Below are 25,600 nucleotides of genomic sequence, written 5' to 3' on the forward strand. Positions count from 1 at the left end.
TTATCCAACATTTTTAGATTGAGATTGATTCAGTTTACACATCAAAATTCATCCTTGGAATCTGATTTAACACTTGAAACACTATTCATCTGAATTGAATACCAAGAGAGTGAAAAATAAAATATCAAAACTGCTGATAATAAAATTTGAAAAATAATGCGGGCCAATAATACTGCTTGGATTACAATGGTGCACGGAATGATTGCTCTGTAAAATTAGTTAGCAGCAATTGTTGAATAACAAACTTATTACTATTGGCTCGATAGATCTAAAATAATGGAATATTCAAACACTATGATCTGTAGCGTGTCGTGCTCTTCAATTTTGCCACGACTGATGTTCAGAAGGTGGCGATGACCAGAAGAAATTCCTTCGGATACCTGTTGTCTAATGGAACAACGGAACAACCAGGTTCGATGGTTGGAACGGTGGCACCAATCGAGAAACTAGGGTCCTACCCACCAAAACGTTTTGACCATCAGGTAAGGTATGATTTTCATCCTATTATCCAAACTTGAAACTCTAAGTATGTCAGAACAAACGAATTTTATCATTAAATACATGTGAAAATATTGTAGTATGCAAATATCATAGCATCAGAAATTTACTTACACGCTTTAACGCCTGACAACTTTAGTCTCGCTTCGATGATGGTTGTTTCCCACCTGAAAATATTAAAAGATATTATCATCAGACAAGAGCTTCTAATTGATTTGGATACCACTAATTTTCAATAAATTGCGACAGAAAAACGAATTGCTACTTTTTGTACTCCTAAGCTTTGTGTTTCAAGATACACTATTTCTTTTATTCCTTGTTACTGATTTTATTTTAATATTTCATGTTCATCGGCACTGATTACTGACTTCCGGAGCACTGCACTGTAACAAATCTACTCTGGAGCAACCTTCTACTGGGTTTGGACAATCCATTTATTTTTAATTTTATGTAAATAAAAAATCTGTTTAAAATAAACAATATTTTTACTTACCTGCCTCAGTTTGTCTAGACTCCCACTCGTTGATGACGTTCCACATTTAATTTCAGATTTCTTCTTTCAATAAATATCTGATCCAATTTCTGTAGCTTTTGATATTTGTTTCTCCATGGACGCCTTTATTGTGTCGATTAAATATCTTCTAATATCAACTACGGTATTGCTGAATGACACTTTTCTTAGAAAATTCACGATAAGTAGGAATAAATATCAACATAACCTCAATACGCTACTTTACGCGCGAGATATTCAGAGCCTTGTCACATTTCGTGTACGTTGGTCGCCTTGGTTAGCTGACGAAAATTACTCCGCGGGGCAATTTCGCTGACCAATGAAATTGAATCATTTGGCGCATGCGCAGTTCCTGTTTAGTTTCTAGAGATGGTCCCGGTATACTACACATTATACTTCGTATTTTACTGCAGGTATATCTTACGTTACATATATAAGTCTCACTTTTCGTTCTGAATAAGGAAAGACCCTAGTTAAACTTACCGAAAATCAGATTATAATGCTTTGAATGGCTGTTTCAGGATTGCAATATCTCATAGTCATTTAAAGCATTGAAACCAACTTTCCAAATAAATAAAAAAGGTCAAATAAATAAAAAATTGAACAGTTCTTGATATGCATCAGCAAAAACTTTACACGTATAACACCTAAATTGAAAGCTACTTTCATTGATTCACCGTTTTCAATTAGGAGAAAGTTAAAAAAAAAAATGTTAATTTCAAACTCATCTACCCTTTCCCCCCTTACTCAGAACATTATTTCTTTCAGGTACTTTCAGGAACTTTCTTTTCAGGTACTGGTTTCTCAGATCACAATAAAATGTTAAATTGGTAATTACTAGTAAGTTGGTAATTATACCTAGATATTCTTAAATCTTTTCTCTAAATATTCTTTAAACAATAACTATAAATTAGGCACAGCCTGAAAAACTAATAGAAAATCTTTAATAGTCGACCCTTTAGACTTCATTGTTGAAACAGACCTGCTTCTTCTTTTTCATTTGATTGTGAAGCCACGTCTTGACTTGAGGCGGTCTTCGGTTCCTCAGACATGGGTTTTTATTGATTGCCTTCTGAATTTCATCTAATGAAGGTAACTTCATGTGTATCAGATTAGGACCAAAAAGTCGGAGTACTGTTTTCTTTTCGTCATCATTCCATGGGACACGCCTAACTGGGCCATATGGAGAGGCTATAGGAATCGAAATAAAGCTTAGACAAATTCAAGTGAGGCAAAATAAATACGTAGCACTATAAATTGACATCACTGGCATTTTTTTTTTTTATTTTCATGAATCGGTCAAGGAATATTTACAAAAATCCGGAGAAGTAAACGAATAATCAAAACGACGTACGATAAACTCAATTACTTTTATCACTGCTGATCATGACCGAAGTCATGGATCCGCTTCTTTTTATTTTTTCAATTTGATGAATTCATTGAAAACCACCTAATTCTGCCATAATGCAACTTTTTCAGTCAAATTCAACAGAGCAATTTTATTCGAAAACTGGCAGATCCAAAATTTGACTACCCTTAATGTTAAATAAGTACTAATTCCACTACCAGTAAAGGTTCGACTCACATTCAATAAAAACTCCAATAAAAAAACTTACTCGATCGCTTTCTCTTGATAGAGCTTGTGTATTTTGTTTTGTCTGATTCCATCCACATTCCTGAGGGATAATCCGGATCATGTGTTCCATCACTATCGTGCCCAGCATTTGAATTGGTACCCAAATCATGACTGTTCTCCGGCTTTCCGTCGTAGTCATCTTCATCTTCATCTTCATCTTCATCGTCATCATTATCATCTTCTAATTCATCTGTGCCTCGTGCTACTTCTAAAAGCCTAGACATCTGTAGGATCTCTCGATTTACTAAAGGTTGACGGTAGATGTCTTAGTGGATTTTCTCCGCATGGCCCATGAAATTCGCCAAGTCCATTACCTCGTTCTCCGACAAATTCAACGAGATGCATGTAGTCGCAATATGCTTACGCAGTTGAGTACCGCGTAATCTTGATGGATTTGTGGCACCACAGTCTACAGAAAACTTTCGCATTAAGCCACATGCTCTTAGGAATTTATGAGGTTTTCCTCCGCCGCGAACTCCAAAAACATATGGATTTTGTTCTTTGATTTTCATATCTCTTCTATGATGTAGGATGAGCTCAATGCTTTTCAATAAGCGGACATCTAAAAGAACTGGAACTGTTCTATTAAGTTTTCCTCGAATAGTAAAACGAACATACTTCTTGGTTTTTTCTTGACTTTGCTTCGATAACGATTTGAACAAGTCTTTATCAGTATTAAAATCAATGGTATGATAATTTCTGAAATCTTCGATTAGAGTCCGTTCGATTTCCCCGGCACGACGTCTATTAAATAATTGTACAGATGTAAGAGTTGTTTCGGCTAAGTTCATCCATTCTTGCTCAGAAAACTTGTTGCTCAATTTTTGAAATGCTTCATTCCTTTTTTGTGACAGGTAGGTATGCAGCTTCTTTATGTCTTCCATTGAAGGTAATTCAACTTTCTTTCGTCGATTGTGCTGAGCTTGAGACTCCTCAACTGTTCGATTGACACTTAACGTTACTTCTTGAGCTAGTAACTTGAGAAAATCTTTGACACATTTTTTTTTTAGCATCGTCATGTTTTTTTATACATTCATTTATAAGGATTGCTCCGATTTGTTTGAGTAAAGTACCCATACTAAAGGCAACCGACGGTGTTTTATAGTTGTTTGTAGATACAACACCAAGTTTGGCTTCAATGTTGATCGCTTCGAGAACATCATCACAGAATTGAGGGTCATAAACTGATGTAAGATCTGTGATTTTCTTGTTTAATCTCCTGAGAGTTAATAACAAACGCCCCATTAATCTCATGCGTTGTCGAATCATCTGATAATAACGTGGATCTGTGTATTTCTGACACATCCCAGCAAGCGCAGTTATATAACCATAAGCTAACATTTAGTAAACCCAATATAACGCGTTACATAGCTGGTTAGTAGCCAGCAACTGTCTTGTTGCTTGTAATTTCCCATTCAGTTCAACGTCACAGGCACGTAACATCTATGTCAACATGTCACTTTTGGTTATATTGCCAATACTTGACAATGGCATAACAGTTAGGTAACGCATTCTAACATGTGAGGTAACATTGTGATAAATATGTTAGCAGGTTCCTATGTTTTAAAATCTCGATTTGAATCTATTGAGAGAAGTCCGCGCATGCGTTCGAGCGAATATACCTAATGATTCTGTATTATTAATTTGCTGAACTTTTGTGCACGGACTTCTCACAATAGACTCAAATTGAGATACCAATAAACAGCAATGATGTTTCCCACATGTTTATGTGAATTCGGTGGCTTTATTGAATTTATTTTGCTAATTCTTTTTTATAATATAATCGTGTATAAGCTTCCTTTTATACATCGCAGTGTAATTATATATAACATTATATTATGTGTATTTAAAATAATGTGTTCATTATGCATACATTATCACATCACTTACATATATAATCAGTCAGTATAACCTTATATTTTGAATATGTCATCTATATATATATATATATAGTATAATACTGCTAATCATGTATGCATTTGATATCAGAGCTTTTACTTATCACATGAAATGTATAACCTATATATATACACGCTTTATATCGTGTATGTAATACGCTTTGTTAATTATGTTAATTTTTCTTGATAGTTTTCATATTTATATATATATGGTATAATGTCATAATATAATTATTAGGTAGACTTTTGATATTCTTATAATATTTGGAGGAACTGAGTTATATAACTAACTTTTTTCGTTATTTTTGAAAATATTATTTTGTATTATTATATTATATTATATACTATGTACTATGAAATCACATTAAACTAAACTAACGGTATATATATGTACCAAGTGCAATCATAATTTAGTGTTGCTCAATTATTTTAGGTTTTTACTATAAGAATATGAAGGGTAAGGTCATCTGTGATAGGTAAAAGCTTTCAAGTAGATATATATATATATATATATATATATATATATATATATTATATATATATTATAGCTTTCAAGTAGATATATATATATATATATATATATATATATATATTATATATATATTATATATATCTACTTGAAAGCTTTTACCTATCACAGATGACCTTACCCTTCATATTCTTATAGATAGGTAAAAGCTTTCAAGTAGATATATATATATATATATATATATATATATATATATATTATATATATATTATAGCTTTCAAGTAGATATATATATATATATATATATATATATATATATTATATATATATTATATATATCTACTTGAAAGCTTTTACCTATCACAGATGACCTTACCCTTCATATTCTTATAGTAAAAACCTAAAATAATTGAGCAACACTAAATTATGATTGCACTTGGTACATATATATACCGTTAGTTTAGTTTATGTTTTAAAATCATATATATATATATATCTACTTGAAAGCTTTTACCTATCACAGATGACCTTACCCTTCATATTCTTATAGTAAAAACCTAAAATAATTGAGCAACACTAAATTATGATTGCACTTGGTACATATATATACCGTTAGTTTAGTTTATGTTTTAAAATCATATATATATATATATCTACTTGAAAGCTTTTACCTATCACAGATGACCTTACCCTTCATATTCTTATAGTAAAAACCTAAAATAATTGAGCAACACTAAATTATGATTGCACTTGGTACATATATATACCGTTAGTTTAGTTTATGTTTTAAAATCATATATATATATATATCTACTTGAAAGCTTTTACCTATCACAGATGACCTTACCCTTCATATTCTTATAGTAAAAACCTAAAATAATTGAGCAACACTAAATTATGATTGCACTTGGTACATATATATACCGTTAGTTTAGTTTATGTTTTAAAATCATATATATATATATATCTACTTGAAAGCTTTTACCTATCACAGATGACCTTACCCTTCATATTCTTATAGTAAAAACCTAAAATAATTGAGCAACACTAAATTATGATTGCACTTGGTACATATATATACCGTTAGTTTAGTTTAATGTGATTTCATAGTACATATCACGCTTACACCTCTCGGCGATGTCTTTGACCAGCAAAGGAGAGCCACTCCGAAGCCACAGCTCCAAATTCTACTTCTGTGTAATCAGAAAATTTTTGGAATATTGCGCCTGTAAACGTCATGAATATTCTTTCAGTATTATTCATATTCTTTGACTAGATATTTAACTTATATTCCAACTAGCCTTTATCTGTAAAATGTACCTACTCTTCATAATATTTATTATTTTCGATCGAAAAATACCATAGTGGTTTTTGAAACCTTTCCAGGAACACTCCACAGCACAACTGTTCGTGAATGTTAGCTTCAAAGCTCGTTGTACGAAGTCGCGTGGTGAATTTCCACTCGTTCTTACAACTCTTTTCTTCTGTAAAAAGCCAGGTATCATGCATCATAGTCACACACATATGCATGCATCATAGTCAAGATGAAGCTGAAGCTAGCAGCCAGAGTTATCAGCCGAACATGCCAAATTTCTCTCGAATGGGAGAATGGAGTACAATTTCAGATCCATAATTGCAGAAAAGTATTAGCTCTCGATGACGTGGATCTATTTTCTTCGTCTTGGGTCCTTAATGTCTCATTTTCATCGATCGAATCACGTTTTGCTGCTAACTCTGGCTGCTAGCTTCAGCCTCATATAGTCAAGTGATAGTCACACACTTATAGCAAGGTAGTTTCTTATATGTTTATTATCACAGATGCAATGCAACATCTAACTGAATGCACTTCTAACTGAATGAATGGCAATAATTAATATCTTTAGTGGCTTACGTCGAAGACGAATTTTCTACACAAATACATTGAGGACCATAATGAGTATAATGAAGTTGTTTCCTTACGAAAGCTTTTTCTGCGTCTTTTGATTTCGTTAGCAGTTCTTCGAAGAGTTTTATGTCTTCGATGGTTTTTAGAGGTAAAAGTTCTTCAGTGACGTCTGCAATATCATTTTCTGACTCATCTGGTTTGTTAGATTCCAATGCCTTCAAACGTCTATCAATACTTCGAAGGGTAATACTCATGCGAGCTTGACAGCTCAACATTTTTACCAGACACTCTGAAACCATGTCAGTGATCGTATTATGTGAATTCTATTCAGAAAATTACAAAGTTACCGATTGCCAGTACTGAATACTTGATGGATCGAGCTGTAAAAATTACCTTTTATGGAATAGGATTCTGGATTGAAGTTCGTGGGAAGCTCGTCTGACCACATGCTTCTCTTACTATTTTCGGAGTTGTTAAAGCAGGCCTTCTTTGTGGCAACAACAGGTGCAGCACTTTCTGTTGCTAGAACTTGTAAAATACATATTTTTTGCTTATTTGCCTATCACAGTGACAAACGATATCAAGACCACACATACCTAAGGGTTGATCCAAGATTATATCTTCAGTTATCGATAATTTTGATCTTGAATTCTTATTAACAGAGGCCCCTGTTCAAGAGGATCAAATATCAGTGCAAAAACTTTGATCGGGCAAAAAAATAATAATTGTTCTATTAATTTGCTTGAATATCACCTTCGCATTCTGCAATAACAATCGGCATGTGTTCGATTTCTGACTCAAGGTTCAGATCTAACGCCCATGTATTGTTGTTCTTCACTTCATTTCTAGCGTCATTATTGGTCATGGCATTATCAGCTACAGTGTTGTTTGCTGAAATATTTTCGAACATTTACACTATAAATGAACATTATATTCATGACATATGATAATTTTTATTTAATTGCTGGTTCGATATTTGAATAATTTTATTGCTGGAGTATAAGTTGCCTCATTATACTTACAAATTGAAAAACTACTCCCTTGAAATGGTTTAGAAGGGAAGGTTTGTTCCAGTACAGGAGAGTGAGCACAGGTTATTACTTGCATTGAATTAGAGAGTTCCGCCTCCTCTACAAAATTTTAAAATTAAACGCACATAATAAATATAACCTAATTAAGGGAACTTACTGCATATTGAAATCTTGTACAAATTGAACAAATTTAAAAATTCGGTCAAATATGTTTGGACTGTATATAAATGCATCAAAGTACTACCTCGTTGTTCTGATGTAGTAGCAGTGGGGACTACCTTCAGTGAAAAAAAATTGGGGCATGGTGGTGGTGGTTTAGATTTGGGTGGTTTCTTATCTGCAAAACATGAACCGCTAATGATTTTAAGCAAGAAATATAAGTATACATGTTGTTTCTAAAAAATTGACTTCGGATTTGTTAGGCACACTATACAGATGATGTTTTGAGCAAATGATGTAATATGGCAAGCTGGTTCTCAAGCAACGTAATTCTTACTTTGAATTTTTGATCGTACAATGTTTTCTTCGTCACTGAACTCGACTGCAACGTTCATAGCCTTTCGCTTACCTCTACCGAGGTTGTCATCGTCAGTCGTATTATAATCAGAATCAGCTGCTGCACTTCTCGCAGATTTTTGGGATGCTATATAAGGATGAATCTTTTTTTATGAAACATATGAGCATTATTCGAATTTATAATCAATAATTATCTCCAAGGAGTTAAGGGGCTTTATCACAAAGAGAATCATAATTACATACGAATACTTGACAATATGTACTAAATGAATGTAATAACGTACAGCACTTGTCTTTAATAATCTCTACATCGAAGACATCCCATCTTGAAGTTGGTTTGGCGCTCTTGGTTATTAAGTTTGTTATGTTATTAGCATGCGAGGGCCATCGACACTGTGTTTTTACACCATTTCCTTCAATTATCCAGGATTTCGGTACTTCCGAAACAGACCCGTCATCCAAAAATGTTATAACTACATATGTTTCCTTATTAACTTCGTTGTTTGGTGAATCCATTGCTAAACGATCCTGAAAAAATCCTACCAGCAGTTACGTGTACATGAAATTGGATTCATTTTCAACACTTACATGTCTTTGAAAATCTATAGATAAATTAAAGGGCGTATATACACCTTGAAAATGAGTTTTTCAAATCACTATGGTATACTTTACAGGAATAATTTATTGACTCAGTTTTCATACAGTAGGTTACTAGTATTCTAAATTGTTATTCACAGCTATTTTGGATTTTAAGGACTTTGCCTCAGATAGTTGCAGGTGGTTGAAGAAGCGTGGGAGTCATAGAGTACAGGTTGTATCAATCATATAAACCTTTTCAAATTTGCAGGGAAGTTTCTACATTCAAGTCATTTTGAGCCAAGGCAATAATATTCAGAAATGAGATCAACTTCCATAAATGGAAACAGATAACGCAGTTTATTCCCAAACACAAACGAAAAAAAAGCTAAAAATCCGAAAATTTTCTATCCAGGAATTGAATTCATCAAATATCATTGATTGGCTCAAAATACATTGAAGAAAATTCCCTGCAAATTTCAAAAGGTTACAATGACAATACAACCTGTAGCCTACGACAACCATTTTTTCTTCAACTATTTGCAATTATCTACGGCAAAGTCCTCAAAATCCAAAATAGCAATTATACTTTGAAATGCTAGTAATCTGCCGTATGAAAACTGAGTCAATAAACGATTCCTGTAAGGCATACCAGTGACTTAAAAAACTTATTTTCAATACACCCCCTTAATTCTACGAACAGCTGTCGATGCAAAACTAATTATTTATATGTAACAGTGGAATTATTACAAAAGTCCCAGTCGTGTTTGGACATTTTAATTTTATACATTTTCTTTTGATTTGATTAGGTGATATGTTTTTGGTTTCGGATAAGGTTTTCTGGGAAATTACTTTTATGCCAAGTTTTGATGATTCACACGGATTACTGTAAAGTGACTCTGTCCTCGAAAAACATTTGACTGAAACGCATGGTACATTATTTTCCTCGAATATGTCAATTACTTCGGCTAACGAATTATCTTCCAGCAAGCAATACTTATTTTTTTCTGTTTTGGATATTATGAAGGTCTTGTATTGCAAATGAGTAATTAATCTATTTGTTGATAATAAGTTTGGATTTGCTTTACAATGAACAACTGGATACTGAGGTTGAATATTGGAAGTCAGTACTGAAATTTTGTTTTCTTCCAGAAGACGATTTGCAAGTTCCTGTAACGGTTTCCCACAGTTTTTAATTTTTTTTTTTATCTTCTGCATTTTATTTTCAAACTTGAAACAACTAAAATTGTCTAGACAGCCAAAAGTTCTAACATCATCTGGAAGGTGTATTAAGTTATGGACATTGTACGACATATATTCTTGCCCATAGAGCTCCCCATATTTTGAGACAAAATCTGATAATAACCACTGTGCATAATCTACTCCAGATAAACAAAGCTCAGGATCAACCAAAATACGTATCGCGACGCTAGGAGATAAAAAGTGGTCATAGTACTCTTTAGACATGTATGGTTTTAGTAAAACAGGTCCAGTATAAAGCAAAAACTGACGAAACTCTGTAGCCTTCCATCTATCAACATCGTCCAATCCTCTAGGCATTCGTGCAAATTCAGGTGTAATGAAAACCTTCATTTGTCTTAAAATTTCAGATATTGTATTTAATACGGCTGTTGGTAATCTAACATCTTTCTTCCCTTTAGTCCAAAATTGGAGAAGACGCTTCATCACACCTAAACACACTAAATGCATATAATCTAAAGGAATGTGTGATACCATGCCGATGTTAAGATGCTCCAGCTTAGAATCTCCTGTATGATGCTCACCCTGAATCCTATTTTTAAATGACTCATCGCTTCGCAGAGCAGAAATTATCTCTGGATAAGTTACCCTATGCTTTACGTAATCACCTTCTTGTATGCATTTCGAACACGCGAAGTAGCCGCAATGGCCTTTGGTATACGTTATAAATGATCTTGCAGGTGCATCACATAATATTGCGTTGATACTGATTTTACATCTACTATAGCTGTCGACCGATATGCCATCTTGCAATACTTCTCTCATTTCATCAACAAAGGGTGTAAGAAATTCGTTCGCATCTCCAGGTTTAGACATGCCATGAAATATACCGATTACAAAGGGTTCTGTATAACAATCAAGCGATTCTATTGATCCCATTATAGGCCAAAATTGGCTACCCGAACTCTTTGATAGTGGCAAACCATCACAATTGATATTCAATTTTAGGTCTTTTGGTACAAGTGTACTATATTTTTTCAACGACTGTTGTAACTCTGAAACGAGCCCAAAATGTATATATTGACCCCCACAGGTCAAGCTTTGTATTTTTGAAGAAATATGTCGCGATGTTTTCATTAAACTGCGCCCGCTCTTGGGTAATTCCGTATGACCGTGTTGTCGCAAAACTTTCAACAACCTATTAATGGTATTATGTGGGACGTTGCATTCTACGATCAACTTTTGTAAGTCTTGCTTGAGACTCGTCTCTTCGTTAGCCTCAGTATTGGTATTCGGGAATTCTAGACTCATATCCAATGGTGTATTACTATCTTTTGAGTTACGATCATTATTTTCTGCAAAAGTTAATTCTGTCGCCGTATTATCAGAAACATCTGAAAGAACAGACGATCTACTCGACTCGGTAAATGTGAGCAAGCTTTCACTTGCCAATTCCAGTTTTGGAGATTCTGTCGGATTAAATTCATGATGATCAAAACTAGTTGACGGAATGCATGATGCAATAGTTGTCCGAGTAAGTTCAGAAGCGATTTGATTTTTACGTCTTTTCGATAAATAGCGAATATCCTTAGGCATTTTGAATCAATTAGTATCACAGGGCTAGAATGAAGGCGACAGATATATGAAAATATCTATGGAAATTGAGGTTAGAATTCCGTCAGCTAATTCTATACAGAAATTATAGGCATAATATAAAATGATAATTTCATTACCTGCGATTATAGTTACTATCAAAACTCCACGACACAGATCGATGTAATTCTCACTGGGTATGGTCAGCTGCACAATTTATTTAATTCACAGTTTTTCACAAGCCGGCCGGTGCACATGTAACACGCTCGGACGCTTGGGGCACAGGCTTGGGGACGCTGCCGGGATGCTTCCACCACGGCACCGCATTGGACGCATGGCCGAAACGCGGGAATACATAATAAAAATGGCGAAATGATCAACGTGCGCGGGCGGCGCGCGTCATATATATATATATATATATATATATATATATATATATATATATATATATATATATATATATATATATATATATATATATATATATATATTCCATGCAAATTAATTGGCGCGCTTTCAAACCGCTAGACGTGACGTAACATCAATATAACATCCACCTAACGGGTTTCACATATACTTAACCGATATTATACGTTATTCTGTGGGGCTCTGATTACATAACAGTGTCATTACATTTGTTATATACGAGTGACCACAGCATGTAATATTACATTGATGTTGATGTAAGGTAACAGATGTAAAGTTGCTTTGTGGGTCCCATGATACGTAACGGAGACGTAACGTGTTTGCTGGGATCTTATTAGCATAAATGATAACTAACTCATCATATCGAATAATTCGTACAACTTCATCTTCCCTTAATGGAGGAAAAAGCAAATCTCTGGTTGCCAGAGTAGCTCGAGAATGGACTCGACGTACCACTTTCTTACTCATCAACATAACTTGTCTAGAGGTTTTACTACTTTTTCCAGTACATTTTTTAAAGTGTACCCTGAGACTGCTTACCGCAAAAAATGCTTTACAGTGTGCACACGCTTTGAATTGACGAGCTGACCTATTGAATTTCTTATTTGGTCTTCTAGAGACGATGAGTTCCCCATCGTTATAATCGCTTTGAGTGTTGAACAGGAAATTTCCTTTTTTACGTATCGTGTCTATAATTTTTCTTCTTTCCATGTTGTTTTTGGGTAATACAGCAAATTTTTTGACGTCTTCTTCATCTTTGTGTTTTGATTCCAAGTGCCGAGCTATCTTAGTTTGTTTTTCATGGCAGTATATGCAAAAGTTTAGTTTCTTGTCGCCATTGCGACCACGAGACTTTGCAACGTGCATGGCATCATCGTCGATTCCATTCGAGCCAGAAATACTATCCACAGAAATGTGAAACCCACTTGAAGCAGTCGATATGTTCTTTATTGATTTATTATTGTCGTCTAGTTTGTGATTTGTGTTATCTCTATCATGTTCAGCATCTGATGCAGCATCAGAACTGTCATGCTCGTGTGGGTCGTAGTTAGGATCGCTGTCTTGACTGTCACTTGACTCATCATCACTAGAAACTAAAATCAGAAAATAATATACGCTGACTTAAGTGTATTCGTTCAATCAGTGATAGTTCGTCAGAGAAATCAAAAATTATTTTTTCAAGAGAATATTTGAAAAATCAGTCTTTTATTTTCAGTGTCCACAAAATACCTAATTCCAATTTTAAACCTATACTCATATTTCTAGGTAATGGTAGTACGTGTGTTAAAAAACACGACAGTTTTCTACGCCTCAACTTTGATTTCAAAAGGATCAATTTTTTTTTTACACACATATTACCATAATCTGGAGATCTGAGAATATGTTTTAAGATCAGACGTTTCTCGTTTACTTCAGAAATATAAATCTGATTTTCAAACATTTCAATCGAGGCTTAACTAAAGCAAGAAAGTATGTATCAACATACCTTCTCTTCTGCGAGAGACTTCTCCCGGAACATGCAGATCTGTACTATTCGATAATGGCTCATGAAATTCACCGAAAGAAAAGTTTAAATCCGAATATTGGTAATTTGATTCAGTCAAGAGTGAAGTCAGAAGGGATTCATTGGTCTCTTGAATGATCGTCCCAGATACACTGCTTATATTATCTTGTGCAAATGCTGTATCACTTAAAGTTTTTGCTGGAAATGCATGTTCGTCAGATTTGTGGATGAAATCAGATACAGGTGCGTCTACAATGTGTGATAATGATGCGTCAAACTCTGGTTGTTTAATCTAAGAAATCATTCGAATGTCGCGCGCTTTGTGTAGAAAGAGAAGGGAAAAATGTACGCACTAGCGCCAGTGAGGAGAAGAAAAAATAAAACAAGATGGCTGCGAGACACGAACACGAGCAGAGGCACGTGGAAGCACGCTCGAGAAAAAATATATATATCCGCGAAAGAAACGTAAAATGTAATCAAAATTTTTATTAAAGTAAAGTGACATAAGCAAATGTGTAATATCATTTCACGTAACCTCAGTTTACCTCATCCAAGGGTAGACGAAACATGGTCCTTCGAGCCGGATTGTAGCCGATACAGTGTGACGCGTGAACAATGAAAAGGCGCGGTAAACGGTAATTCGCAGTTATAGACACGAGAGCTGGTCGAAACGATCCCAGCTATCGCATATATTCGTTTTTTAAGAAAACAAAGTTCACGAAGTGCTGTGTGGTGCGACAAAATTAAAAAGGGCAAAACGAAGTTCGAGTGTATCAGGCTCGTACCGGTAAAACAAAGCAACGTGGCAGGGGGTATATCTCTCTCTGTCTCTCACACGAAAAACGAGGCATCTTTCTCGCGCGTCGCGGACGGCGAGGATTGCAAGAACGCGGTATAGTGTGTGTAAAGCACTATAGCTCAGACGCGTGGTCGACAGTGTGTTCGCAACCACGAAAAACGCGGTATAGGGTGTGTGCGCGCAACACGCACGACACTCGTATACAAAGGAAAGGACATCTCGCCCGTGCGACGCGGTCAGCGAGGATCTCGAGGAATCGAGAGGTTATACCGGGACCATCTCTAGAAACTAAACAGGAACTGCGCATGCGCGAATTTAAATCCGCCGTCCGTGCAGTCTGGCCACCCCGAGACCCTGCTGTCAAACTCTGTTTCTGTCGGCGATGTAGTTCACATGCATTTTTGAGGTTAGAATCTCAAGTCATTCAGATAGTCACTCGGAAAGGCTTGGGAAGCATTTGTTATTGAAAATTGATTGTTCAAAGAACGGTCGGAATTTAATGCTGATGCTCTTTGAAAATTCGTCCTATTCGATTGAAACAAGAAATCTGTTCAAATGTTGGGTGCTTGGAAGAAACGAAGCAGGTAGGTGGGGACAATTTATTCAATCATTTTCATTACTTCATACATTAAGAATACCAATGAAATTTTTTTTTTTTAACAGAAAATACAGCCAAAATAATAGCATCTCTGCTGTTAGCTGATGTCTTCTCTTCCCATTCAATTCATGACACATGCAGAGATCATCGGCCACTTTTGTTGGTTGAAAAAGGAAGTTGTAGATCTTACGGTTTCTTTCAATTTCAAATCTAATCTAAAGAAATCTAATCCCAAGAGTAAAACTCAGAAACATTCTGTGACACAAGTTAAAATTCAACATTTTCAAAATGTGCCTCAGTAATTAACTTTAAGGATGATCATGTTTTAGAGTAATGTTCAGAACATTCATATGAAAATATTGACTTATCGGGTTCAACATTGTACCCCTTGTTCCTTTGAAACAAATGAATATCTAATTTTCACTGAAGTTCATGAAAATATTTACTCAAACCTAAATCCAATACAATATCTTGTTCATAGTGCTCCGAACATCATCCAGTAACATGAATGTCCGGAAGGAATCCCTCTGTCGCAGAAACCGTTATAAGGTTCTTTGTTTTTAACTTGTGCCACTAGATAACTTTTGCATTGCAGATTCCATTTCCAATCTTAGGATGAGATTTTTTGTTTCGAACAGTGTTAACATGGGATGCAGAATTAATTGTAATAAATGGAGATTCACAAACTCTCAGTTTCAATGAAGGACCATTGTAAGAGTATAAAATTGAATCTGGTTTCAAGCTTTCAATAAGTTACCGGATGACTCCCTGATAAAGATTCATCATAAAAAAGTTAGCCAGCAAGTAAGTCCTATTGTAGACAAAGTGATCATTTGTAACGTGTACTAGTAAGTGAATGCATTCCTTAGACCTTGCTGGGGTTGAACGAGGCTCAAGCACGGATGATAGCTGCAACTAGCTAGTCAGATGATACTGTCGATTAATATTGACTTTAAAGACATTTTCAACTGAAGTTATCCAACATTTTTAGATTGAGATTGGTTCAGTTTACACATCAAAATTCATCCTTGGAATCTGATTTAACACTTGAAACACTATTCATCTGAATTGAATACCAAGAGAGTGAAAAATAAAATATCAAAACTGCCGATAATAAAATTTGAAAAATAATGTGGGCCAATAATACTGCTTGGATTACAATGGTGCACGGAATGATTGCTCTGTAAAATTAGTTAGCAGCAATTGTTGAATAACAAACTTATTACTATTGGCTCGATAGATCTAAAATAATGGAATATTCAAACACCATGATCTGTAGCGTGTCGTGCTCTTCAATTTTGCCACGACTGATGTTCAGAAGGTGGCGATGACCAGAAGAAATTCCTTCGGATACCTGTTGTCTAATGGAACAACGGAACAACCAGGTTCGATGGTTGGAACGGTGGCACCAATCGAGAAACTAGGGTCCTAGCCACCAAAACGTTTTGACCATCAGGTAAGGTATGATTTTCATCCTATTATCCAAACTTGAAACTTTAAGTCTGTCCGAACAAACGAATTTTATCATTGAATACATGTGAAAATATTGTAATATGCAAATATCATAGCATCAGAAATTTACTTACACGCTTCAACGCCTGACAACTTTAGTCTCGCTTCGATGATGGTTGTTTCCCACCTGAAAATATTAAAAGATATTATCATCAGACAAGAGCTTCTAATTGTTTTGGATACCACTAATTTTCAATAAATTGCGACAGAAAAACGAATTGCTACTTTTTGTACTCCTAAGCTTTGTGTTTCAAGATACACTATTTCTTTTATTCCTTGTTACTGATTTTATTTTAATATTTCATGTTCATCGGCACTGATTACTGGCTTCCGGAGCACTGCACTGTAACAAATCTACTCTGGAGCAACCTTCTACTGGGTTTCAACAATCCATTTATTTTTAATTTTATGTAAATCAAGAATCTGTTTGAAATAAACAATATTTTTACTTACCTGCCTCAGTTTGTCTAGACTCCCACTCGTTGATGACGTTCCACATTTAATTTTAGTTTTCTTCTTTCAATAAATAACTGATCCAATTTCTGTAGCTTTTGATATTTGTTTCTCCATTGACGCCTTTATTGTGTCGATTAAATATCTGCTAATATCAACTACAGTATTGCTGAATGACACTTTTCTTAGAAAATTCACGATAAGTAGGAATAAATATCAACATAACCTCAATACGCTACTTTACGCGCGAGATATTCAGAGCCTTGTCACATTTCGTGTACGTTGGTCGCCTTGGTTAGCTGACGAAAATTACTCCGCGGGGCAATTTCGCTGACCAATGAAATTGAATCATTTGGCGCATGCGCAGTTCCTGTTTAGTTTCTAGAGATGGTCCCGGTATATCTCGATCATTACAGTTGGTGCGCGTAGTCTGAAAATATAGCAGGCTCGCGTCCATGTGAAACAAAAAAAAAAAAGAGGGAAAAACGAGAGAGTGTGTGTCGGGCGAGATATTCGAAAAAACCGAAAAATATCGAATTTTCTCACTCTCGCGCGGCGAGACCCTCGACCACAGTATAGTCACCAACGCGGTCTACAAGCAGCGCGGAGACAACGACGAGTAGACGGTATATACATATATACTAACACCGAGCATACGAATATATATAGACATATATATTGACATCGAGCACCGAAGCAACGTACGTCGCATCAACGTCGTCGAGACACCACATCGCAGCGAGGTCAACGAGCGTTTGCGTTACACGAATAATATATACATCGATTATAAGATATCTGTACACACGGTTATTATTTAGTATCATTTTTTTTTTGTTTTTTTTTTTTCTTTCACGATGGACGAGCGTTTAGCAACGTTGAGGCGTCAGCGCGGAACATGTAAATCGCGTATCACGCATCTCGAAACATTCATTACGAATTATCGCACGAGCGGCGAACCATTAGAAACTTTGCAAACGAAAATAGAATTTGTTCGAAGTACGTGGGTTCAATTCGAAGATATTCAAACGAAAATCGAAGAATTAGACGAAGAAGATACAGAGCGTGAAGCCATTGAGGATCGGTATTGTCAAGTTGTCGGGCGATCGCGCGCTCTCGTAAATTCAATACAGCATCCGCCAGTAGGCAATCCAAACGGGGATAATGCGGGGAACGGCGCGGTTGACGGGGCGCTCAAGGTCAGGCTGCCAACGATGAACCTTCCAGTATTCGATGGAAATCCAGAAAAATGGTTAGAATTTCGTGACAGTTTTCAGGGGCTTATCGATACCAATCGCGATTTGTCAAATATTCAACGCATGTTTTATCTCAAGTCGTCTTAAAGGGTAGAGCAGCTGACGTGATACAGTCTCTCGAGACATCCGCAGAAAATTACCCAATCGCGTGGAATCTTTTAACGAAACGATTCGAAGACAAACGCGCTATCACCGCGCGACATTTGCAAGCACTGCTCGAGATTCCGAGCATGCAGAAAGAGTCCGGGACTCAATTGCGACAAACTCTCGATGGTTTTCTTCGACATGTACGCGCTTTAGAAATTCTCAAGGCGAACACGTGGGATACGGTAATTAATCATTTAATGATCGCAAAATTCGACTCTGCCACTCGTCGCGAGTGGAGATCTCACATCAAGAATATGGAAGTGATTACCGTTGCCAGCTTGACCGAGTTCCTCGAGGAACGATGCTCAATTATCGAGCCTGAAACGACAAAATCGTCCGCGGTAAAATCAAATTCAAATAATCGAATCGAAAATAAATCAACACCTCAACAAAAAAGGGTCGATAGCTCGAACGCGTTCGTGAATACGAGCAGCGACAATCGGAATAGGCGAAGCTGTGCGTTTTGCGGTGAGGAATCACATTTCATGTATACGTGTCATAAATTCAAAGAGTTAACCGTTCCTCAAAGGCTCAACGCGGTAAACGAGCGTAGACTTTGTCGTAATTGTTTGCGACCAAAGCATTTTGCGGACAATTGTCAATCATCTGGTTGCAAACGATGTAATGCCAAACACAATACGTTGTTACATCCAATCGAAAAGAGCGAAAACGCGAGAAACTCAACGATGACGTCCGCGACGGAAAATAATTCGAGGTCGGTAAATTCAGAGCAACAAGTCACGAGCGTAAATTGTAACAGCGTTCAAGTTCCAGTACCTTCAAAGGTGTTGTTGTCTACGGCGCGAGTTTTCATTTACGATACCGCTGAAAGATCACACGAATGTAGAGTACTGCTAGATTCAGGATCACAGTCTAATTTTTTAACGAAAGAGTTTTGCGACAGACTAAAACTTGCGACACAACCGTTTAATTGTTCCGTCGGAGGCATAGCCGCGTCGATAAATATTACGGAAATCACGTCCGCGTTAATTCAATCGAGACATACCGCATATCGAGCCAAGGTCAAGTTTTTGATAACTAAGAAAATAATCGATGAATTGCCACTATCGCAGATCGAAATCGGTCACTTGCAAATTCCTACGAATTTAAAGCTCGCCGATGAAACGTTTCATGTGCCGGGTAAAATCGATATGATATTGGGGGCAGGCGTTTTCTGGGGTTTACTCTGTATCGGACAGATCAAACTGGGCCGATCTCAGCCAGTATTACAAAAAACGCATCTCGGTTAGATCATATCGGGAACTGTTGCGCCAAACGATCAACAAAGCACGTCGATCTGTTGTGTGGCAGCTGAGACACGACTTCGGGATCAGGTCGAGAAATTTTGGACCATCGAAGAGATCGATCAAAAAATCGCGCCATCGAAAAACGACGCAGCCTGTGAGGAACACTTCGCACAGACACACCGACGTGACGAACAAGGACGATTCACTGTGAGTCTCCCACTACGGGGTCATACGAGTGAACTTGGAGAGTCGCGAAATAGCGCATTGCATCGTCTGTTCAGACTCGAACGAAAACTCGAAAAGGAACCGGAAATCAGCGAAGAATACCAAAAATTCATGAACGAGTACATCGTGCTAAAGCATATGACCGCAGTCGACTCTGATCACGATGGTTCCTTAATGGCGCATTACATCCCGCATCATGCCGTTATCACCAACCCTAACGATCGCTTCAAGCTTCGGGTTGTTTTCGATGCATCGGCAAAAACGTCCACAGGGAAATCGTTGAATGACATTCTACACGTGGGGCCCACCATTCAAGAGACATTGTTTTCGATAGTCTTGCGTTTCCGTCAGCACCAATATGTGGTCACGGCGGATATTGTCAAGATGTATCGCCAAGTCAAGGTCCAAGAAGAGCAACGAGATTTGCAACGAATACTTTGGAGATCGAGCGGTGATATGCCCGTACAGGAATATCAATTGAATACCGTTACTTATGGACTCGCCTCAGCACCATTCTTGGCAATTCGCGCTTTGCACCAAGCGGCTCACAATGCGTGTGACTCTCATCCATACGCGAGCCGAGTCATCATTCGGGATTTTTATGTTGACGATTTACTCACGGGACACGACAACCTTGACGATCTACGGAAGCTTAAAACAGACATTGCAATGGTACTCCGTTCCTCGGGATTCGAGTTGGCTAAATGGAAATCGAACGAACCAACGTTGTTCGATCAAAACACGGACGAATTCGCGCGCCTCGTCAACATCGGCGAGGAAGTCAAAACTCTTGGTTTGAGCTGGGCACCGATCAAAGACACGCTACAATATCAAGTAATCGCAAATGCTACCGGTAATCGAGCGACGAAACGTTCCGTTTTGTCGGTAGTCGCTCAAATTTTTGACCCATTGGGACTTGTTGGTCCATCGACGATTCGGGCAAAAATCCTCATGCAAAGGCTATGGCAGCTGAATCTTAGATGGGATGAATCGTTGCCAATCGAGTTACATACAGAATGGATGACCTACGTCAATCAATTACACGCAATTAACGACATCACGATCCCAAGAGTAGTTATTTGCCGCGATCCAACGGTGATAGAGATTCACGGATTTTCCGACGCTTCGGAAAGCGCTTATGGGGCCTGTGTTTATATACGCTCGGTAAATCCTCGAGGAAAACCCATGATCCGATTATTATGCGCAAAATCAAAGGTCGCTCCTTTGAAAACGATTTGTATTCCACGCCTCGAGTTATGCGGAGCGGTCTTACTCGCGAAGTTGGTAAACGCAGCAACTCAAACACTAACAATACCGTTGAACGATCGATATTATTGGTGCGATTCAACGATTGTCCTCGCGTGGATTCATGGTGAGCCTCACTTGAGGAAGACATTCGTGGCAAACCGCGTGACCGAAATACAGCAGTTGACGTCTCATGAGCAATGGCGTCACGTCAGATCTGAGCACAATCCAGCTGACGTAATATCGCGAGGAATCAGCCCCAACCAGCTGAACGATCTGCAGCTTTGGTGGCAGGGTCCCGAATGGTTGCAACATCCAGAAGAGCATATTCACCAACCAATTCCGCTGCCAGTCGACGAGATTCCCGAAACTAAGATACAAACTATCGTGGCCACTCAAGTCATCGAAACGCACGATATATTGGAACGATTCTCGTCTTTGACCAAGCTGAAACGAGTCGTCGCATACTGCTTGCGTTGGAAAGATGTTTCTAAACCGCGAAATCTTCAACGAACGCACTCATTAACCGTCGACGAGCTTGAGCGAGCTACGACAACGATCGTCAAAATGGTACAAGCCGCACGATTCGCGCAAGAAATTTCTGATTTGCGAAGTAAACAACGAGTCAACCACGATAGTGTACTGATCACTCTCCACCCGTTTCTCGACGATGACAATATTATCCGAGTTGGCGGGCGATTGAGAAACGCTCCGGTCTCATACTCAAGGCGATATCCCGTCGTGTTACCTTCGAATCATCATGTCACGACCATAATCATCCGAGATGCTCATTATCGAGCACTACACGCAGGTGCACATGCACTGTTCGCGAGCCTACAAGAATCGTTTTGGATCTTGTCTGCCAAGTCGACAATACGCAAGGTGCTTCATAAATGCATCGTTTGCTTCAGATCACGTCCGGTCTCAGCGCGCCATTTCATGGGTGATTTACCGGTAAGCCGTTTGGATAACACTCGGGCCTTTTTGAACGTCGGTATCGATTACGGAGGTCCGTTTAACCTCAAATTGAGTCGTAACAAGACTTGTAAGGCATATATAAGTTTGTTCGTATGCATGAGTACTAAGGCAATTCATCTCGAGTTGGTCTCCGACTTAAGTTCCGCAGCGTTTCTAAACGCGCTGAAAAGATTTATAGCTCGTCGGGGAAAGTGTGCGAATATTTACTCCGACAACGGAAGTAATTTCCAGGGGGCGAGTCGAGAATTGCGTGAGTTGTACGATTTCATCACTCAGCAGTCTCATAATCAAACAATCGATCAATTTTGTAGCGATCAAGCGATCCAGTGGCATTTCATCCCACCATATTCTCCCCATATGGGAGGCTTATGGGAGGCGGGTATAAAATCGGTAAAAACGCACTTGCGTCGAGTATTGAGCGAAGCGTGTTTGACGTTCGAGGAAATGTATACCGTATTAGTTCAGACCGAGGCTGTTTTGAACTCGCGACCGTTAACGCCGATCTCAAGCGATCCTACCGATCTCGAAGCGTTGACCCCGGGTCATTTTTTAATCGGAGGCTCGCTCACCGCGATTCCAGAGAGAAATTTCAACGAAACACCATCAAATCGTTTAACGCGTTTTCAATATCTTGCGAAGTTAACACAGCAGTTCTGGACCCGATGGTCTAACGAATATTTGTCAAATCTTCAACAGCGATACAAATGGAATCGCGAGGCTCGAGTCTCCGATCTCAAGGTGGGAACAATGGTTCTCCTGCGTGATGACCAAACTCCCTCTATGCAATGGGCATTAGGGCGAATACTCGAGTGTCACCCAGGAAAGGATAGTCAAACTCGAGTAATTAGTATAAGAACGGCCAAGGGCACTGTTAAGCGTACGGTAGCGAAAATATGTATCCTGCCAATAGAAATTTAAGTTTAAAAAAAAAAAAAAAAAAAAAAAAAAAACCCAAGTTCGTCAATTTCAGTGCCATTTTTTTTTTTTTTTTGTTTGTTTGCGATATCTTAGCGTAAGCGCAATCTACCAAAGTTTTGTTATTTGTTGAAAGCCCCGTCTTTCAAGGCGGGCGATATGTTTAATCTAAGAAATCATTCGAATGTCGCGCGCTTTGTGCAGAAAGAGAAGGGAAAAATGTACGCACTAGCGCCAGTGAGGAGAAGAAAAAATAAAACAAGATGGCTGCGAGACACGAACACGAGCAGAGGCACGTGGAAGCACGCTCGAGAAAAAATATATACCGGGACCATCTCTAGAAACTAAACAGCAACTGCGCATGCGCGAGTTTAAATCCGCCGTCCGTGCAGTCTGGCCACCCCGAATTTCAGCTGTCAACCTTTGTTTTTGTCGGCCATGTAGTTCATACGCTATTTTGAGGTTAGAGTGTCAAATAATCGAGGTAGTGACTCGCAAAGGCTTGGGAAGTATTTGTCATTGCGCCAGAAAGTTGATTCTTGAAAGAACGGTCGGAATTTAATGCTAATGCTCTTTTACAATTCGTCTTAATCGAGTGAAACAAGAAATCTGTTTAAATGTTTGGTGCTTGGAAGAAACAAAGCAGGTAAGTAGGGACAATTTATTCAATCATTTTCATTACTTCATACATTAAGAATAAAAATGACATTTTTTTCTATCAACAGACAATGCAGTAAGAATAATTGCATCTCTGCTATTCGCTGATATCTGCTCCCCCTATTCAATTCATGACACATGCAAACATTATCACTTCTTTTGTTGGTTGTTGGAAGAAGTTGTGGGTCTTACAGTTTCTTTTAATTTCATATCGCGTGCAACATATCTTTTAATCAACTTTGTCACTCTCTGGTAATTTCAGAAGGTAACATTAGATTTGATGATTCTTGATTGTTCAAGAAATTGGAATATCTTACCGTTAATAACACAACTGTGAATCTCTTTTTCTAGAATTTAGTTCAACAAAATTGTTGTTACGACTACAGAAAATTACCCAATAATTATTCGAGTTCATTTTGTGAATTTTCAGCAATGTTCGATGAAATAAATGAAAGGAACCTAATACTAAAATCAAAATATTTCATTTACTGGAATAATTTCTGAATTTCATGTTGGTGCAGTTCGAAACAAAGAAAATCTATTCCGAAGAGTAAAACTGAGGAACATTCTGTGACCCAATTTGAAAATAGACATTTTCAAAATGTACCTCAGTATCACAATTACCTTTCAGGATAACCATGTTTTAGAGAAATGTTCAGATCAATAATATGAAGATATTAACTTATCAAATTCAAGATTCTAGCCCTTGTTCCTTTGAAACAAATGAATACCTAATTTTGAACGAAGTTCATGAAAACATTTTCTCAAATAATCTCCTACTTGCTGTTATTTAAGAACAATAGACTCAAACCTAAATCCAATAAAGTATCTTCTTCATAGTGCTCGGAACATCATCCGGTAACATGAATATGCGGAAGGAATTCCTATGTCGCTGAAACCGTTATAAAATTCCTTGTTTTCAACTTGTGCCACTAGATAACTTTTGCGTTGCGAGTTCCATTTCCAATCTCAGGATGAGATTTTTTTGTTTCGGACAGTGTTAATATGGGATGCAGAAGTAATTGTAATAAATGTAGATTCACAAACTTTCAGTCTAAGTGAAGGACCATGGTAAGAGTGTAAAATTGAATCTGGTTTCAAGCTATCGAGAAGTTACCGGATAACTCCCTGATAGAGATTCATAATAAAAAAGTTAGCCAGCAAGTAAATCCTACTGTAGACCAAGTGATCATTTGTAACGTGTACTAGTAAGTGAATGCATTCTGTAGACGTTGCTGGAGTTGAACGAGACTGAAGCATGGATGATAGCTGCAACTAGCTAGTCAGATGATACCGTCAATTAATATTGGCTTCAAAGATATTTTCTACTGAAGTTATCCAACATTGTTAGATTGAGATTGGTTCAATTTACCTATCAAAACTCATTCGTAGAATCTGATTCAAGACTTGAAACACTATTCATCTGAATTGAATACCAAGAGAGTAAGAAATAAAATATCAAAACTAAAAAGAATAAAATTTGAAAAGAAATGCGAGCTAATAATACCGCTTGGATTACAATGGTGCACGGAATGATTCCTCGGCAAAATTAATTAGTAGCAACTGTTGAAAAACAAACTTATTACTATTGGCTCGATCAATCTAAAATGATCGAATATTTAGAAATCATGATCTGTGGCGTGTCGTGCTCTTTAGTTTTGTCTCAACTGATGTTCAGAAGGTGGCGACGACCTGAAGAAATTCCCTTGGGTATCTGTTGCCTGATGAAACAACGGAACAATCAGGGTCGATGGTTGGAATGGTGGCACCAATCGAGAAATCAGGGTCCTTGCCATCAACGTTTGGACCATTAGGTAAGGTATGATTT

General features: G+C 37.4%; 1 protein-coding gene across 1 annotated transcript; it reads left to right on the forward strand.

Moving 5' to 3' along the window:
- The first annotated feature begins 17,959 nt into the window (after positions 1-17,959).
- Positions 17,960-23,118, forward strand: LOC124413362. The gene is made up of 3 exons (XM_046893890.1): positions 17,960-18,365; positions 18,437-19,750; positions 19,817-23,118. Exons 1-3 carry the CDS (start codon positions 17,960-17,962, stop codon positions 23,116-23,118), a joined length of 5,022 nt encoding a protein of 1,673 aa, XP_046749846.1.
- Positions 23,119-25,600: the final 2,482 nt, after the last annotated feature.

The sequence above is a fragment of the Diprion similis genome, chromosome 12 (assembly GCF_021155765.1).
Source record: "Diprion similis isolate iyDipSimi1 chromosome 12, iyDipSimi1.1, whole genome shotgun sequence".
Taxonomy (NCBI): Eukaryota; Metazoa; Arthropoda; class Insecta; order Hymenoptera; family Diprionidae; genus Diprion; species Diprion similis.